Genomic DNA, 19,686 nt, shown 5'->3' with positions numbered 1-19,686 from the left:
AAGTAACGAATGTACGACACCTCCGCGTCCAGCACACGTTCAACTCGGTGACGTCCTCGCCTTCTTGATCCATCAAGACGGTGAAGTAGTGGATGAGTTCCGGCAACACGATGGCGTGGTGACGGTGGTGGTGATGCTATCTCCGCAGGGCTTCGCCTAAGCACTACGAAAATATGATCGAGGGACGAAACTATGGAGAGGGGCGCTGCACATGGCTAAGAGATTGTCGTGGTATATGTGTGGAACCCCCTCCAACATATATATAGGTGGGGGAGAGGGAGCAGCCAAGGAGGCGCCCCAAGGAGGCTGAATCCTCCTAGGGTTCCTGATGCCTGCTATAACTACGTCGATATTTCCCCAAAGAGGAAGGGATGATGCAGCACAACAACGGTAGGTATTTACCTCAGTGATGAGACCAAGGTTATCGAACCTGTAGGAGAACCAAGCAACTCTACGTAAACAACACCTGCACAAAAATAACAAAGACTCGCAACCCGACGTGTAAAAGGGGTTGTCAATCCCTTTCGGGTAGTGGTGCCAGAGATGGCAAACGGACGTGAGAGAGTTGTAAATATTGGTAAATCGAACGCCAAATAAAATAAATTGCTGCAAGGTATTTCTGTATTTTTTTGGTTTAATAGATCTGAAAATAAAAGGCAAATAAAATAGATCGCAAAGGCAGATAATATAAGAAAGAGACCCGGGGGCCGTAGGTTTCACTAGTGGCTTCTCTTGAGAAAATAGCAAACGGCGAGTGAACAAATTACAGTTGGGCAATTGATAGAACTTTAAATAATCATGACGATATCCAAGCAATGATCATTATATAGGCATCACGTCAAGATTAGTAGACCGACTCCTGCCTGCATCTACTACTATTACTCGACACATCGACCGCTATCCAGCATGCATCTAGTGTATTAAGTTAATGGAAAAACGGAGTAATGCAATAAGAACGATGACATGATGTAGACAAGATCTATTTATGTAGAAATAGACCCCATCATTTTATCCTTAGTAGCAACGATACATACGTGTCGGTTCCCCTTCTGTCAGTGAGATCAAGCACCGTAAGGTCGAACCCACTACAAAACCCCTCTTCCCATTTCGAGATAAATAGATCAAGTTGGACAAACAAAACCCAAATATCGGAGAAGAAATACGAGGCTATAAGCAATCATGCATATAGGAGACCAAAGAAACTCAAATAACTTTCATGGATAAAAAGATAGATCTGATCATAAACTCAAAGTTCATCGAATCCCAACAAACACACCGCAAAAAGAGTTACATCATATGGATCTCCAAGAGACCATTGTATTGAGAATCAAACGAGAGAGAGGAAGCCATGTAGCTACTAACTACGGACCCGTAGGTCTACAAAGAACTACTCACGCATCATCGGAGAGGCACCAATGGACATGATGCACCCCTCCGTGATGGTGTCTAGATTGGATCTGGTGGTTCTGGACTCTGCGGCGGCTGGAATTGATTTTCGTCGACTCCCCTAGGGTTTCTGGAATATTGGGGTATTTATAGAGCAAAGAGTCGGTTCAGGGGGCACCCGAGGTGGCACAACCCACCAGGGCGCGCCTGGGCCTCCTAGCGCGCCCTGGTGGGTTGTGCTCCCAGAGCACCCCCAGGCGCTTCTCCGGCCCACTGGATGTCTTCTGGTCCAAAAAAATCCACAAAAAGTTTCGCTGTGTTTGGACTCCGTTTGGTATTGATTTCCTGCGATGTAAAAAACATGCAGAAAACAACAACTGGCACCTAGCACTATGTCAATAGGTTAGTACCAAAAAATGATATAAAATGACTATAAAACATCTAAGAATGATAATATAACAACATGGAACAATAAAAAGTTATAGATAAGTTGGAGAAAACGTATCTATAATTTTTGATTGTTCCATGCTGTTATATTATCATTCTTGGATGTTTTACAATTATTTTATAGTCATTTTATATCATTTTTTGGTACTAACCTATTGACATAGTGCCTAGTGCCAGTTGCTGTTTTCTGCATGTTTTTTACATCGCAGGAAATCAATATCAAACGGAGTCCAAACGCAGCGAAACTTTTTGTGGATTTTTTATGGACCAGAAGACATCCAATGGGCCGGAGAAGCACCTAGGAGGTGCCCGAAGGGGGGCGGGGCACAACCCACTAGGGCGCACCTGGGCCCCCGGGCGCGCCCAAGTGGGTTGTGCCCACCTCGGTGGCCTCCCGAACCGCCTCTTTGCTCTATAAATACCCCAATATTCCAGAAACCCTAGGGGAGTCGACAAAAATCAATTCCAGCCGCCACAAGTTCCAGAAACCACAGATCCAATCTAGGCACCATCACGGAGGGGTTCATCATGCCCATTGGTGCCTCTCCGATGATGCATGAATAGTTCTTTGTAGACCTACGGGTCCGTAGTTAGTAGCAAGATGGCTTCCTCTCTCTCTCTTTTGATTCTCAATACAATGGTCTCTTGGAGACCCATATGATGTAACTCTTTTTGCGGTGTGTTTGTTGGGATCCGATGAACTTCGAGTTTATGATCAGATCTATCTTTTTATCCATGAAAGTTATTTGAGTCTTCTTTGAATCTCTTATATGCATGATTTCTTATAGCCACGTATTTCTTCTCCGATATTTGGGTTTTGTTTGGCCAATTTGATCTATTTATCTTGCAATGGGAAGAGGTGCTTTGTGATGGGTTCGATCTAACAGCGCTTGATCCCAGTGACAGAAGGGGAACTGACACGTATGTATCATTGCCATTAAGGATAACAAGATGGGGTCTATTTCTACATAAATAGATCTTGTCTACATCATGTCATCGTTCTATTGCATTACTCCGTTTTTTCATGAGCTTAATACACTAGATGCATGCTGGATAGCGGTCGATGTGTGGAGTAATAGTAGTAGATGCAGGCAGGAGTCAGTCTACTAATGTTGGACGTGATGCCTATATAATGTTGATTGCCTGGATATCTTCATGATTATTTGAAGTTCTATCAATTGCCCAACAGTAATTTGTTCACCCACCATTTGCTATTTTTCTCGAGAGAAGCCACTAGTGAAACCTACGGCCCACGGGTCTATTCTTTATTATATTTGCCTTTGCGATCTATTTTCCTTTGCTTTTATTTTCAGATCTATTAAACCAAAAAAAATAAAAATACCTTGCTGCACTTTATTTTATTTGGCGTTCGATCTATCAAAATATTACAACTTTCTCACGTCCTTTTGCCAATTTCTGGCACCCTTACTCGAAAGGGATTGACAACCCCTTTAACACGTCGGGTTGCGAGTATTTGTTATTTGTGTGCAGGTATTGTTTACGTAGTGTTGCGTGGTTCTCCTGCTGGTTCGATAACCTTGGTCTCATCACTGAGGGAAATACCTACCGTTGTTGTGCTGCATCACCCCTTCCTCTTTGGGGAAATACCGACGTAGTTCAAGCAAACATCAATTTGACATGAAGAAAGCAATAACAATAAACTGAACAACCATTATGCTAATCTAACGGATGGGTCTTGTCCATCACATCATTCTCCTAATGATGTGATCCCGTTATCAAATGACAACACATGTTTATGGTTAGGAAACCTTAACCATCTTTAATCAACGAGCTAGTCTAGTAGAGGCTTACTAGGGACACAGTATTTGTTTATGTATTCACACATGTATTTAAGTTTCCGATCAATACAATTCTAGCATGAATAATAAACCTTTATCATGAATAAGGAAATATAAAATAACAACTTTATTATTGCCTCTAGGGCATATTTCCTTCAAGTCCCTCCTCCGCCAAATCCTCTAGGCGCAGACACGCGACGGGAGCCATTCCCTCGGCGCGCCGGTGGCCGCCGTGCCCGAGCCAGAGGAGGTGGCCTTCCTCGCCTTCTTACCCCTCACCGCTTTTGCAGTAGAACCTTTCGCCATCGCCATGCACTCGAGTGGAAAGGAGAAGCGGAGGAGTTGAGAGGAGAGAAAGGGGATCTGAAGCCAGGAGCTCTGCCATCGAATCTTTTATATCAACAGACAAAATCTCAGGGCGGATCTGTAGCTGCGAATCCTGGGATCAACGGCCCACACGGTAAGGCTTAGCACAGGTCCAGCACGACACGTGGCGGAGATCGTGCGCGCAAATCGGGGAGCCACACCTCCCACTTTCCCACCAACGCACGACGTTACCGCTTCAACGCACGAGCGCACGAATTCAAATCCTGAGATTTTTGGGGCAGATCAATCCGATTGATTACCAGCGATTCCTTTCCTAAAGGGCGCACGTCAGTCTGACTGACCACCCTCCGCGAGGACCCGTGCACTCGGCCACGTTAAACACCTGACTGAAGTCTTCTTCGGGATCGTTATGTGATGAGCTTGACACCCCTCTGCGGGTTCACTTGGCCCTCTCGGTAGGCTCCAAGGTGCATGACTCGTAAACCTGGACCCGTAGCAGGCCTGCGCTGACGTTCCTATGGGATATGGAGTGGCATCTCTCCGGAGAGTCAGACCACGCTCCGGCGTCACCACTCGGGTTATAATGGCATGCCTACACTCGGGCCTCTAGTCTATCTCCTTCGAGAGACAAAACGAACGCCACCGGGTTTTTCTCGACGATCAACAATACCTGGTCACCCAGGTAAACCTAAAGTCCAGAATCCGTTGTGATTTCGTCCAAGGAACAACAAATCACGGTTTGGAAACAAATTCGGAGTGTCCTTGCAGCGCTCGGACTCAACCGGAGGGTCGGTTTGTTTATCCTACGAAATCCCAACTGATTCGGGGGCTAATGATGTGGTCACCTATTACAGGTAGGGTCAAGAACCCATAATTTGGGACCCACATGGGGCCCATCACCATCATAGGTAGGTCCCTGGACCATGCCTGCATTCGAATGCATACAACAGGAGGATCACTCGGACGGCTCTACAGCACTCGAACAACCACACGTCACTCGGCGGATGATCAATCACTCGGACGTACAGGGCAAGAAGGCGTCGTGGGAGCTGCAACGGTCGAGGGATCCTAAGTCGTCTACTAAATAGAGTTATAACTACCATTACCTGTAACTGCTGTAGTATATGCTCATTACACTAGTAACTGCCTCATTCAATGGCATTAATTGCCCCGGCGGCGTGGGAGACATGGGGCTGCAACGCACTCTATATAAGCCGAACCCCTCTCCATAGTCGGGCACGTTCAACCTTGTAATCCTACCCATCAAATCAAAGCAAGCCTCAGGGCACGAGACGTAGGGCTTTTACCTCCACCAAGTGAGGGGCCTGAACTCGCTAAACACCGTGTGTTACACCTACGCTGTAGCTAGGCTCTGCCCCTTATTCGTACCCCTAGTACTCATTGTCAGTATCATAACCCCGTCAGTTCCAGCGTTGAAAATGTGTGGCCTGGGAGGAAAGATAAGGAAGAGGGTGGTTGCACGAGGCCACGTGTAAGGAAGGAAACATGTACCTTTTTTTGGTGGGATTATTAGAGCCAGAGGGGAATTGAAGGGGAAACAGACTTTAAATCTATTGTTTGGCTAGGGGTATTGAAAATTCAGAAGAGATTGGGCTTAGGCATGTGACTTTAGACTCTAACTCCTATTGTTTTATTAATATGGAAGACGGTGGGAGTTAGTACTGAATTGTTTTATGAGTCCATCTTAACCTATGTTAACATCCCTTGTATAGTCCATTGTCAATTTCCACAAACCAAACAAAGAAATACAATTTCTCCTCAATTCACACAAATAATTTATATCATGCGTCAAACAAATGATTGGGAATAAAATGACTCATTCTATGTCTAATTTTAATAAAACACCCAGCTCTAAACTCCCATTCCCCTTTACACCAAACACGCTTGGTGGGATCAAATGCTTACAAATGTGCCTGGGGCAGCCAACAACATGCTGTAGCGGAGTGTTCATCTATTCCTACTGATTTTCTGGCACTAAATAACTGCTGCAGATGATTGGTAATGGTACAGCCTGACAGGGTTTGGAGTTTGAACACCTTTTCCTCTCGAGGAATAGTCTCACACCTTTTGCCGTCTCGACCGGAAGATAATTGTGAATAAACAAGCAGCATAATAAAAGCTTGGCGCCAGATTCAGAGGCAAAGTCCCCAAGAGCAGAGAAGCATATCTACGAATGACTAGATGCACTCAAACGACCCGCCGTCTGTGCCTATCATTGTAGCCGCTACGAAGGACCGACGTCTGTGCCAAACGGACAAAAATTAAGAACGTGGTCGCGCGTTGGGCAATGGCGTCTGCCTCTTTGGATCTAAACGGACACACCCGAAAAATCGTGCGTTGGAGTTGGCCTCATGCCTTCAGTCTATTGTTTTCTTTTTTTTAACACAGTATAGACACACGCGCTCATACATACCCGCATACACTCACCCCTATGAACGCGCGCACACACACCCTGTGAGCACCTTCAACAGCCTGAGATCTTCAGTCTATTTTCTGTTGTACCTTTTCGTGTCATAATTGCCATGTCCGCCATGCCTATCTTGAGCTTGTTTTTGTTGCTTCAATGGAACTGGGGCCACAGCCCTTTTGCCGAAAAATGATTGAAAGCTCGCAACTAGAACTCGAAACAGTTTTGCGATATTCCATGAAAACCAAGAAAATCAGGTTGGTGACGGCGAGCAATCAGAAGTTCTCCACCCATCGCAAGCATAACACCTCACAGAATCACCGAGCAAGCAACACGAAGGCATGCTTCTTCTATACACTGATCTGAAAACAGGCTTACACCTGTGCCAACCTTGTCCATGCGCCGCCGGAACTGTAGTGTACCTCAATGTCATCAGTTGCTTTTCGCCCAACAGAACCAGACCTCTCCAAATCACCGCAGGGCAGTTCTGGAGCTGCGCTGTCGGATGATGTCATAGCCGGTGCCCCCAACTTTCTGAGCCAGGAACCAGCGAGCACGCCTCGGTCTACCTTGGTAGGGGTGGTCAGGCATTTGATCTTGTCACAAAGCTTCTCGTCGGCAAGCTTTAATGTATCGACGAGCACATCCATGTTGTACAGCGCCAGCTCTTGGAGGTGTTCCAGGTCATTCAGACCAGTGAGAACCTTCACTCTGCTGCAATCATGCACGGCTAAGACCGAGAGCATCGGCACGGCGCCAGGCTCTACGACCAGCTCCTCCAAGGCGCACAGATTTACAAGCTTCAGCTTTCGGAGGCTCTGGAATCCCCTCCCAGGAAACACCAGCGTTGCTCCACTGTATGAGCAATATGAGAGCTCCATCTCGGCGACGCATGGCAGCACTGCAAGCTTGTCTACAAACGGCTGCGACAGCTCCGATCTGTGCAAATGGAGCATGGTGAGGTTTGGCATGACATATCGGTCGCTCTGTGAATCACCAAGGTCTTCTAGCCTGCCGTGTAGAACCAGCACCTGGAGGCGGCGCATGCTTGAGTCGGTGAACATTGTAGATGGAAGGACTTCACCAGATAAGTCGAGGTTCACAAGGAACTCCATTTTCCTGAGAGCTGCTGAAAGCGCCTTAGTATGGGTTTCCGAAATGCCAGACAACGACAGAGACCGGAGACATAACATGTAGTTCAGTGGACAAATTTGATCTTGCCACGGATTTGAAGGCTCCACACCATCAAGGGTCATCAAGTTATTCAAGGAGACTCTGCAATCAGGCAACATGATTTTCTCAGCAAGCACATGCCTCAGTGCTTCAATTTCCCAAAATTCATCAACAACTGTTCTCACATTTGTTCTTCTTACATCTAATGTCTGGAGATTGTCAAGCTTAGAAATGGACGAAGGGAGCTCCTCCAAGTTGCTGTTTCTAATACCAAGGTACCTCAAGTGGATTATGCTTCCAATCTCATTTGGAAGCTTTTGGATCTTCAAACCATTCAGATCGATGACACGCAGGAACCTAGAGCCCTGTAAGAAGTGCAGCCCATGAATGGTCTTTAGGCCAGCTCTGTCGGAACTTCCACATGCTCTCAAGCACATCTCTGCAAAGCTGCCCCATGGTGTCTGAGGTTGAGGCGATTCATATATTGAGCTGCTGCGTTGGTCTTCTGCGAAATCGCAGAGAAGAGACCGCAGCTTAGGAAATTCATTCGGTATGTTGACAAATGAATCCACATAGTTGTGTACAGCAAGACGCCGCACTGCATTTGGATTTAGGACGTTAGCTTGGTGGTGGATTTCAAGGAAACCAGAGTCCCGTGCTTCAGATTCCAGGAACGCGTGAAGCAGATTGTGGATGGCTACTAGCTTGATTCGCCCTCCAGCATCCTTGTCCATGACCTGGACTAGTCCTCTTGAGACAAGGTCCTTCAGATAGTCAAACCCGACTTCCTCCAAAGTTTTTCCCTTCTTTGGCACCACAAAACCCTCGGCAATCCACAGACGCACCAAACGATCTGGGTAAACAATAATATTTTCTGACATGGATGCAAAGTAGAGAAAGCATGATTTTAGATGGTGTGGCAGATCATCAAAAGCTAAAGACCATATCCTTCCAACTGGTTTTGGCTGGCCATTGGTCTCGAGTTGCTCAAGCACTTCATCCCACTCCGCGGGAATCACCTTTGATCGTAATACTCCAGCAAGCACAATGATGGCTAGTGGAAGACCTGCTGATATATCGTGAACTTTGTCATAGTAAGCTTTGCAGTTGTAAATTTCTGGAGGTTTCTTTGCTCCAAAAACTCGTCGACAGAACAACTGTTGACCGTGTATGGTTTCAAGGCAACCCAATTCAAGAGGAGCAATACGTGGGTCCATATGTTTGATTTCCTTCACACTTAGGCGTGTCGTAAGCAAGATTCGGCTGCAATTGTTTTCATCTGGCAGGACATCCAACAAAGAATTCCAGTCACTGATTTCGACCAAACCATCAAGAACAACTAGGTACCGCCTGTTCTGCATTAGTTGTCGAAGTTTGCGCTCTTTACTGGTGGTTTCTCCATCACCAGGTGCCAATGATGCCTTATCAACTTTTTCAGGTGCTTCTGGGACCTCTGAGCTGATCTGCTTGTACATAGTCTCCACATAGTCTGTGAACCTGATGTGTGGTGGAAGACACACCCATGCATGCACCTCAAAGTTTCTCATGATATCAGGGTCGCTGTACAGCTTTCTTGCAAGTGTTTTCTTTCCAATGCCACACTCGCCCAGAATTGAGATGACAGCACGGTGACAAACAATCTTCTCCTTGTCAATGATTTGGTCTTTGAGGGTTGCAAATTCACTTTCTCTGGAGTCTTTGACATATCCATCCTCATACCTGCAGCATCAGTCGATCAGTATTAACTACCAATAATGAACTACTGTGTGCATGCTTTTTAAAACACACATAGTCGATTTACAACATAAAGTGTCAAACATGTTTCTATTTCAACAGATAGTCTACCAGAGGAAAATCAAATAACTTGAAACTTGATAAAGGGTTTGCCACTGAAATATGGGATCAAGCCCAAACTATAAATACACAAAATATTAGAATGTGACACTATAAAGTGTTTCCTAGGCTTTATCAATACGACCACCATGTTGTACGACCTAGCGAGATTTCCAATCCTGAAGAGTAAAATACTATCAAATTTACTCAGAAGTCCAAACAGAGTCCCAGACTAACTAATCATACGATTTTTCTTTCAATATTTGACCACATAATCAATATTTATTCAATTATTTATCTACTTTTTTGAGAGGGATGCCCTACATAATTAAATAAGTAACTGAATCGACATGGATGTGCAAAGTAACACTGTTAACACATACTCAAGGTACATGATGTGACAGTAGTATCCCAAATCAACAAACAAACTAGTCAGTTCATGACAAAACATTTTTTAAGGGCAAATACACTTAGATATAGATTAGTTTGCCTTCAGACATCTACTTTCAGTTTTTATTTTGTCAAATTAAGAACATAGGGAATGATTCTCTCGTGACAGAGAACCTACACAAATTCGAGCAAGAAACATGATCTCCCTTTGGTCAAGGCGACAAGCTAGCATGGAATGCCTACTATAGGACTTGGTTCCTAACTGTTCTGCCCCTAAAGACTCCTCCTGGTGGACGCGCCAGGTGAAGTGGCAAATACCAAACAGTGGCAAGTTGCCAAGCAAATTCAGGACACCTTTTTTTAAAAATGAACAGTTGAATGGCATGGTTTGTAAAGAGAAATTCCCTACAAGCTTCTCCTTTGCAAAAGTATAAGGCTGCTTTGGTCCGAGAGGTTATATACTCGAGCCTCGGACAAATACTTCTCCGAGTACTTTGGCACCCATTTTTTCTGGAGATCAAGCTGGTCCCTGCCTCAGATGGATATGGAAAGTAAGTGCATGCCCCAATTACGAGTGTTTGCTTGTCCGCTGCTCAATGACTAGCTGAATACTACGGGCATGCCAAGCCACAGTTCACTTTATAACACCTCGCCCCTCTCCCCTACCGAAGCCGTCGTGGTTTTGGCTGGCATGGCGCTTATGTGTCTATAATTTCGTTGGAATGTTTTTCATGTGAGAAAACATCGCTGGATCAGCATCACTCAAAGTTTGGTAAAAAAATAATTAAATCTTAATAATCAAGAGAAATCCAAAATATTTAGATAGAAAAAAGAGAAAAATAAATTTGAAAATCACTACAAACTGTTCATCCAAAAAATAAAGAATAATACAAATTAGTAGATTTTTTTGAAAGGCGGATAAAAATATGTTATAAGAGCTATCGCTCTTTCAGTTTTTGCAATATTTCTATCTTTCTAAAGTTCTCTAGTAAAAATAGGAAAATATTGTAAACCTTCAAAAGAACTAGTTCGAATGTGTTTTGTCGAATTTTATTTACCCAAAACTTTCAAAGTTTTGTTCTTATTCTTTATTGATTTCTTAGTTCCTTGAATATTAAAATTTATTTATATCTAATTTTTTTAATGTACTATTGTTCTTTAATTTTCCAATTATCTTTTTGGTGAATTTCCTAGACTTTTTACATTTTCTATAATTTTATCAAATTTTGATGTGATTTCCTCGGTACTTTCTGAAATGGTGACACACTGACTTTTGCCCAAATGGATATGATAATAGCAAAAAATAAATAAAAATAGACACAAAGATGTCATGTCAGCTAATACCACCCGAGTTCCAATAGTGGGGAAAAGTGAACGTTTTTTACTTTTGAGAGTTCAAGGGTGTCAGATGCTTGCATTCAGCAGCATTAATATGGAATTGTCATATCCTTGCAGCTCTCGACTCATGTACCATTGCATTTTTGCATGCACATCAAAAGAAAGGAAAATGCGAAAGAAAAAAGAACCACTATGAAACAAAAAATAAACAGCATTGTGCTAGCAGAACAAGGACAAGAGAAACTATCCATAAAACAAAATCAAGGCACGTACATAAAAAGAGACCTCAAGTCTCACGTCCAAGGCCGCCTCCTCCTCCAAGAAAAGCTAGGGTTCGTGCCTCTCGCCGGCTCCGCCACAGGTCCGCCTCGTCTCCGGTGGCCCTAGGGCCATGGGGGCGCGGTGGATCCTAGCAAGGGCCGGCGGGAGGGCTCCGTTGTTAGTCGTTCCTTCAAGATTTGTTAGGGTTTGTGTCATACTCAGGAAGACGAGACGGCGGCGGCTCCCTGAAGATGGAATAAAGGTCTCCCCGCTTAGTCCCCGTTCTGGTGGTGCGTCTCCGGCGGATCTATCCTCGGTGGATTTGCTCGGGTCTGGTTGTGGTTCGTCTATGTTCGTGTGTCTTCAGGTTGGATCCTTTCGATCTACGTTATTCTTCATCAGCGACGGTTGCTGTTCTGGTGCGCTGGTCCTACAGGGCCTTAGCACAACGTCTTCCCGACTGTCTACTACAACAAGTTGTGCCCGACTCCGGCGAGGGAGGGGTGATGACGGCGGCGCGCCTTCGGCTCGCTTCAGTGATTGTAGTCGTCGCTAGGTGGTCTACGGATCTGGATGTAATTTTTATTATTTCTAGTGTTCGTTGTACTGCCATGATAGAAGATGAATATATTGAAAGTTTTCTCGCAAAAAAAAGGACAAGAGAAACTACCTCAAACTCAAGTACAAGTAAGCAAATACGTAGTAAACAATAAGAAATAGCGTACCACTCGGGATCAGTCTCAATCGATGATGAATTCCATGTTTCGGATGGAAAACTCTCAATAGCATATGTTTCCTTGTTCTGATTCAGCTCATCAATCCTTTCATTGATCTTCACTATCTGATTCGACAGCCCATGACGTACAACAACCTGCACAACCTTATACCGCTTAGTTTGTAGCCCATCAACATTCATTAAAAACAAAAGTATATAATTTTGTAGTTGCCCTATAATTTTGCATAATTGGCATAATTTAAGGGAATCTGGAGGCATTCAACCGTGAGAGCGATGTTTCACCTGAGTGGCGAGCCCCTGGACTAGGTTGAAGGCTGCGCCGTGCCACCAGCCGCGGCGGCCCTTGGCGCTGAGGTGGAAGGCCTCGACGCGGAGGTGGAACTCGTCGACGGCGTCCTCGACCTCGAAGGCGACCTCCCGCGTCTCCCGCAGCCACAGCAGCAGCAGCTCGTTGGCGCGGCCGCGGCGGGCGCGGTCGGCCCCGCGGACGAGGGCCTGCAGGTAGGCCAGCTTCCGGCGCAGGGACCGGATCTCCGCGTCCACCCGGAGCAGCGCCGTCGCCTCCGCCGCCGCGAGCTCGCCCAGCTTCGCCGCCACCCCCGTCACGCCCGCGTCCGCCATGATTGGATGCCCGCCTCCGTCTGCCTCACTCACTCAGTGTGCTTGGTAAGTTTGGTTGGTGGTGGCGCACTGGCGTGGTTGTCGCTAGTAGCCTAGTACGTGGCGTGGTTGGCGTGGGACGAGTGAAGCTGGCAATGGCAATGGTCCTACTCTCGGAGGGACATGGATCCTCTTACGTGCCTTACCCTGCCTTACCTTGCCTTTGGGCCGCTGACATGTGGAACCCACATGTCATTGACCCAATGGCAGGATAGCCCACGTAAGGGGATCCTCGTCTCTTTCGGAGGCCTCCATCGTAACGCCCCGTCCTTTATTAAATAGACATCATGTCAGGCCTATTCACGATGATTTCTGAAGAAGTCTACACCCAACTCTACTTAACCGAAGAAACAAGGTAGTTTTACTGTTCCCGACATCCTTAGCTCGAGTTTCTGCCGTTGGATCTACATCTAACGGCAACTTACCGCTTCGTCGAGCTGTCGTAAAGAACTGCAGCCCTTCATCGCCATCCAACGGTTGAAAATGGTCTACACGTCCTTGTTTGAATTCCATCAAGAGCATTTTAACTCTCTTTTCTTAGCTTTTCAGTCTTTTGTTTTTCTTTACTGTTTTCAAAATGGATGGCTGTGCAATTCAGAAAAATATGCCTAAAAAAATGAGACCAATCAAGACTAACCCTTGCTGACATTATTGTATAGAAGAAATAACCTAAGCATCAAGGAGGACGCCCCGTTCTCATAAATACATGGCTATAAGGCCTAGGATTTCGAGGGGCACAAACATCATATATGAACGGTAGCTGTCATCTCCAACACGAACTCTCAAACCCCCGGCATCTGTTTGGACCGAACGGTCTTTACCCATTTTGCCATCCAATGAGACACCTCGTCGATCCGTGGACCGGGTTCGGATGTTCATTTTCCAACAAACCAGAGGGCTTTGCGGGTGTTTGTACCGCTGCCACGCACGCGTCTGACACCCCAGACCCACCCAAAACCCTCTCGCTCACCCGCGTCCTTTCCCGCAAAAAGAAGTTGTCGCGCATTCATGTCGTCGGTGCCGCTCCAAAGCGCCAGCGCCGCATTCATGTCGGCCTAGATCGAACGAGATCTCTCACTAGATGCCCGCATTGAAGCGGCGCGCCAACCGAGAGCACTACACGCGCCGCATCCAGATGTACGCGCCTTCCGCCCCCATGCAAACGCCCCCCATCCGTCCGCCTAGGGGCATTAAACAAACACATTTGCCGAGAAACCCACTTCGATGACCGCATGCAAACGTCACCCGTTTGTTCGCCTGCCGGCATTATAGCCCGCCTCCCGCTATTTATACCTGGCCAAGCTCGGCAAGAGCCGCATCACACCTCCGCATCCCCTCTATGCCCCACACCCGCCATGGCCTCAAGCTCCAAATCGCTGTGGGACAACCTCACACGGAGCATCCTACGAATGTCACCATGTCAAGAGTCTCTTCGCCAAGTGACACAAGCGACATCTACATTATACATATAAAGGTGAATCTTCTCCTTTACATGTGTCTAGTTGTGCCCTTCGAGGATGGTATACTACCTGACTCTCCTACTCGTGCATACATAGGTCTCAGCGGAGTTTCACACATGGCGAGGAGGAGCTCGAGCGCAAGAGAATGATTACACCATCCGTGAGGGAATCATGAAAACGACGACGAAAGAAGACAGAGCTACCGAATTATAGCGACTGGACATCGGGCACCATCGTAGAGAAGGGCGGCACCAACTGACGACCAAAGATCGTCAGTGGACGGACATCCGGCGACCGTCCGGACATCCAACGCTACATTGACCACCCGAACATCGGACCTCTTCCCAAAAATTGGGCAAAAGGCAACAGAAGCCCTGCTCAGTCGTACATCCGGCCAACCTCCGGACACCTTCGCACCCTATCCCCTCTATGCACCACACCCGCCATGGCCTCAAGCTCCAAATCACTGTGGGAAAACCTTACGCGAAGCATCCTACGGACGTCACCATGTCAAGAGTCTCTTCTCCAAGTGACACATGCGACATCTACTTTATACATATAAAGTTGAATCTTCTCCTTTACATGTGTCTAGTTGTGCCCTTTGAGGATGGTATACTACTTGACTCTCCTACTCGTGCATACATAGGTTTCAGCGGAGTTTCACACATGGTGAGGAGGAGTTCGAGCGCAGGAGAATGATCACACCATCCGCGAGGGAATCATGAAAAGGACGACGGAAGAAGACAGAGCTACTGAATTATAGCGACCGGACATCAGGCACCATCGTAGAGAAGGGCAGCACCAACTGACGACCGAAGATCGTCAGCGGATAGACATCCGGCAACCGCCCGGACATCCGACGCTACATCGACCACCCGAACATCCGGCCTCTTCCCAAAAATTAGGCAAAAGGCAATAGAAGCCCTGCTCGGTCGGACATCCAGCCAACCTCCGGACATCCTGCGCCCAACGAAGATCCAGGCATCCGGCGTACCTGTGCGTAATTTGGGCCTTTAGCCTTGTAACTCTTCCCCTTTTACCCCTCGCTTACCCTTTTTGTGGCTTGGGTTATAAATACCCCTTCCCTCCCCATTTATAGGGCTAGCAAAGTAGAAACTAGATACCATAGAGCTTTGCTCAGGTGTCTCCCCATGGTGGGATCTATCTCCTCCTAGAGGATTAAGACCTCCTCTTGGAGAAGAACCTTCCATGGTTACCAAGGCCTCCACATGTGGAGAATAAAGGCTTCATAGAAGCAATGAAGCATCAAGCCATCCTTGTCCTAGGACTTGGGAAAGAAGCATATATTGTTCCATCTCTCTCTTTGGATGATATATATCAAGGATCTATCTATGTGTCTCTTTATTTGCATCTATTTGTGTTGATTTGTGTGTATCCCTCATGATTCCCCTCGTGTTATTCGCGTTCTTCCTCAAATCCATCTCCAATTCATGAATATTGGGCCACATAGGGTCTCTACCCTACATCACAACCTCTCCACCAAACAAAAGTAAAATCTCTCCGACGTTGCGGCCCGCTGGCAGCCTCGCCGAGCCAGCCGAATATAGGTTGGCTTGCCGGCGAGCTCTTCGGAGGGCAGCAATGCCGACGAGACAATGGAAGAGGCGGCTGAAGATGAGCCGGTGCCACCACACTCGTCGGTCCATGCCGGCATCACCTTGGGTGAGGCGCGGGCGCACTTCACCGATATGATGACGGAAGAACGAGAGGTGGCGTTCTAACAGGTGCAGGAAGACCAAAGGTACGGCCTGCGGCTCCACGACGAGCACCGGCTCGCGAAGGAACAAATCGCGGGTGACCACGCGACTGACAAACGTCGTCACGACCATGGTGGCGGACGGTCCGGGCTTTCTGGATGAGCAGTGGGCACTGCTCTTGTCCTACTCCAGCGCTCGCGAGATCCATCGCGAGCGATGGCGGTTCCGCGTCGTGAGGGCGAAGAAAGACACCCTATTCATGGACATCATTGCAACGTCGGGGGATTTTGAGGACGAAACCTTCGACGCCACCATCTCCCCGTGAGTTGTGCCCCCACCGTTGTCCGTGGCCTGGTGCCACAATGACGAGGCCGACACATCCACGTTCGCCGGCGTTGATAGCAAGGAAGAGTAGAACACGGGAAGCCGACACCGCTCGGGTCCCAGGAAGGCTACTGCCACGTCTTGCCATGCCTCACTAGGGTGAGCTTGCCCGACGGAGGCCACTATTCTTCCCCTCCAACTGAAGCTTCACTTTCCGGGGCTCACGGTCGGCCAGTGAGCTTGTTGCCGGACATGGAGAAGACATGTCACGGGAAACGGGAAATGCCGTGGCCGGCGATCATTTAGACTAGGTTATAATAGCCTAATCAGCTATAGTTTAGTTTCCTCAACAACAACAAAGCTATAGTTTAGTTGAAATATGTCCGAAATGTGAAGATTTTTTGTCCGGTTTAGATAAAAATCATCGGGTTTGCATGTTATTCGTTCGGTTTATTTAAATCCGGATTGAAATGTATGCGGACATCTTTGGATTACTGGCTCCCGTATCACTGTCAACGAACGCATCCGTACGCGTCCATGGACAGATACTGTGTCCGATTTAAGAGTCTGCGTTAAAGACGCTTTAAGTGCGTGTCTGAAATTCACCCTAAATTGCTCGAATTATCCCACAAAGAAAAGAATTCTTCGGGCTAGCTGAGCCTGATACACAAGCACCGGTCATAGCCGTACCAAAAGGGAAACCTATCTCAGAGATGTCGCGTTAATTGTGCCAAGTAGAAACCGGATTAACCTTCCTTTAATCGGAAGCCCACCGGGGTCGAAAACGGTTTGCTACCCAAGCTGAGCATCACCTTCCTTTAATCGAAGCCCACCGGGATCGAAACGGTTTGCTACCCAAGCAAGCATCACCTTCCTTAGTTTGGTTAATCACAGCCCTACGCCTTAATCCGCGCCCTCAAAAAAGAAGGTGAATCTTTCCGCAGCTAATGGCAGGTTATGGCGAGCAGCCTGCGGGCTATATCATCATTTTTGGAGCTAATGCAAGATTACGGGCTTAATAGGCCTACTGCCTAGCACTCTAGGGGCCACCGCGTTCGGGGCAGACGGACGAGTCCACGTCCGGCTCCGGCGCACAGAAACCTGCCTTTTTTCATCTACATATACAGCAGCAGCAACGAGCCAACGGGATCGGATAGAAGGAGGCCAGCCAGCAATGTAGAGGCTCGTCAGCAACGAGCCAACGGGATGGAAGAGGAGCAGAGGAAGAAGCTCGTAGCCTCGTACGCACCGCCAGCCAGCCAGCAATGACGCGCGGCAAGATCGCGATGAGGCTCGTCGAGAACGCGAAGGCGCGCGCCGGCACGTGCGGCAGGAGGACCAAGGGGCTCCAGAACAAGGCCAAGGAGCTCGCCACGCTGTGCGCGGTCCCGGTCGCGCTCGTCTGCCTCGCCGGCGCCGGGGCCCCGCCGCTCGTGTGGGAGTCGGAGGAGGGCGTCCTCGAGCGGTACCGCCGCGCCGTCCCGCCGGAGGCCCGCGCGCAGCACACGCACCGGGGCTACCTCGAGGCGGAGCTGGGCAAGGAGAGGGCCAAGCTCGCCAGGGTGCGCCACGGCTGCCCCGCCGCGCTCGCGGACTGGGACCCGGCGCTCAACGATGTGACGCTGGCCGAGGCGCGGGAGCTGCTCGACGCGATCGACGCCGCGCTGCGGGCCGTGGGAGACAGGATGGAGGCCCTGGGCTTACCGGCCGACGGCGGCCACGTCGCGCTCGACGAGCAGGTCGCGCCGGATGCTTCCGACGACGCCGTCATGCCGCAGCAGCTCGCGCAAGGTGGCGGCGTGCCGTGCACCGGAAGCAACCCCGTGGACATGGACGTCGCCGGCTTTCAGCTGCAGATGGTGCCGTGGCACGGCGGGAACAAGGACGGCCTGCTCGGGGAAGATAGCTTCCAGATGCAACCAGGGTGCGGCTTCCAGTGCATCGGCGGCGGCAACTACTCGGGCGCCGTCGACGAGACGCTCGCGCTGGGCTCCGGCAATGCTCATTGCGACTGGCCTGATCTGACCATGTGGCACACCGATGCAGTCTTGCCACTTGGGCACTACCCTGACTTCGCCGACGGCACTCTGGCACCAGAGTACTCCGCTCAGGTCGTCGCCGGCGGGGACTACATGAAGACACTACCAACTGGATACGGGTACCCCGTGGCCATGGGCGTCGCCGACAACTTCACTCTGGGAAGCAACTACACGGCGCATTGGCAGGCCGAGGAGTCCCGTCGCCCCGGCACAAGCACAAACCAGCTGCTGTCAGCTGCATCATCGCCTCAGTGTTCGAATCCCGGGACACGCAGCTCCAGCCAAGTCTTCCATTATCTCCACTAGACTAGTATTGTTGTCATGGAAGGTGTTAGGTCGAAGAGGAAGAAAAGCTTTATGTTAACAGGGGAATTGCAGTTCGTAGCTATAATATCTTGATTCTCACGCATTTGAAGTTTAATTTACATAATCCATTTTTTTTGGGTAATTCCAGTTTTATGCCCTATGTTTTTGTAATTTTATTCTACAGGATTACACAGTTTGTCATGGGGATTACCCATTTGGTGTAAGTTGTGCCAGGTTTTACCATTCTTTTTCGTTTTGAACTTATTCTGTCGTGTTGCTCCTAGTTGTCGGCCTACATGCAAAGGCATAGCTGACCCGCAAGCTATCTATGCCATGGCCCAGGGCGTGGAAAATGTTTAAAAATGAAAGTAAACTAGGACGCGGCTAATCTGCTCCCGAGCTTAAATGAGCTCAGGTGAACAGTAAAATCAAAACTAAATCAAAAAAAATTCAAAAAATTCCAAAATTTTTTTAGAGAAACATTGACAAAAGTTCTAAGTGCCTGCAAAAATTCGTCATGAAATCACATTCCTAGAAGGCGTGGCAAAAAAAACAAAAACAGTACTCTGAAAAAGCTACTTTCAAACGCATTTTGAAGCACTGAATTTGTTTTTTTTGCCACGCCTTACAGGAATGTGATTTCATGATGAATTTTTGCAGGCACTTAGAACTTTTGTCAATGTTTCTCTCAAATCGATTTTTTTTCGATTTTACTGTTCATGCGGGAGCATATGAGCTCGGGATCAAAAGATGACTTTCGAGTAAACTAGGGAATTATCACAATATAATACCGAAATTGCTTTTGGAATCCGAGCACCATGGAGGCCTCCAAATATAAAATTCAAAATTCTTGAAAATTCATATTTTTACATTTCAAAAAAATCTGAAAAAAATAGATGAAGGCATAGTGCACAAGTGTGTAAAAATGAAATAGGTTGAAACGAGGGTTGTGCAAAAAAGACAAATCTGGGGCCTTTTAACACATGATACTATTCATCCTCCCAGATCATGAATTTGTCTTTTTTGTATAGGTCGTATTTCAACGTATTTCATCCTAAAAA

The 19,686-nt window shown here is 47.7% G+C and overlaps 2 protein-coding genes across 2 annotated transcripts; one reads left to right on the top strand and one right to left on the bottom strand.

Annotated features, from left to right (window-relative positions):
- Positions 1–6,262: 6,262 nt before the first annotated feature.
- On the bottom strand, positions 6,263–12,867 carry LOC109735367 (putative disease resistance RPP13-like protein 3). Its single transcript, XM_020294583.4, has 3 exons — positions 12,401–12,867; positions 12,108–12,253; positions 6,263–9,279 (listed from the first exon to the last, which is right to left on the bottom strand). Exons 1-3 carry the CDS (start codon positions 12,737–12,739, stop codon positions 6,762–6,764), a joined length of 3,003 nt encoding a protein of 1,000 aa, XP_020150172.1. The 5' UTR covers positions 12,740–12,867; the 3' UTR covers positions 6,263–6,761.
- Positions 12,868–17,336: 4,469 nt separating this feature from the next.
- LOC109735358 (uncharacterized) lies at positions 17,337–18,849 on the top strand. The gene has a single exon (XM_020294572.3). The coding sequence runs from the start codon at positions 17,546–17,548 to the stop codon at positions 18,623–18,625; it is 1,080 nt and encodes a 359-aa protein (XP_020150161.1). The 5' UTR covers positions 17,337–17,545; the 3' UTR covers positions 18,626–18,849.
- The last annotated feature ends 837 nt before the right edge of the window (positions 18,850–19,686 follow it).

This window comes from Aegilops tauschii, chromosome 7 (assembly GCF_002575655.3).
Source record: "Aegilops tauschii subsp. strangulata cultivar AL8/78 chromosome 7, Aet v6.0, whole genome shotgun sequence".
Classification (NCBI taxonomy): Eukaryota; Viridiplantae; Streptophyta; class Magnoliopsida; order Poales; family Poaceae; genus Aegilops; species Aegilops tauschii.
The sequence above is the reverse complement of the archived record's forward strand: the minus strand, read 5'-3'. Positions and strand labels throughout refer to the sequence as shown.

Coding starts and splice junctions, on each gene's coding strand:
- LOC109735358 (XM_020294572.3), top strand. CDS start 17,546: ATGACGCGCGGCAAGATCGCGATGAGGCTCGTCGAGAACGCGAAGGCG.
- LOC109735367 (XM_020294583.4), bottom strand. CDS start 12,739: ATGGCGGACGCGGGCGTGACGGGGGTGGCGGCGAAGCTGGGCGAGCTC. Junction 12,254..12,400: donor TCCAGGGGCTCGCCACTCAG/GTGAAACATCGC, acceptor AAGGTTGTGCAG/GTTGTTGTACGTCATGGGCT. Junction 9,280..12,107: donor ATTGAGACTGATCCCGAGTG/GTACGCTATTTC, acceptor CTGATGCTGCAG/GTATGAGGATGGATATGTCA.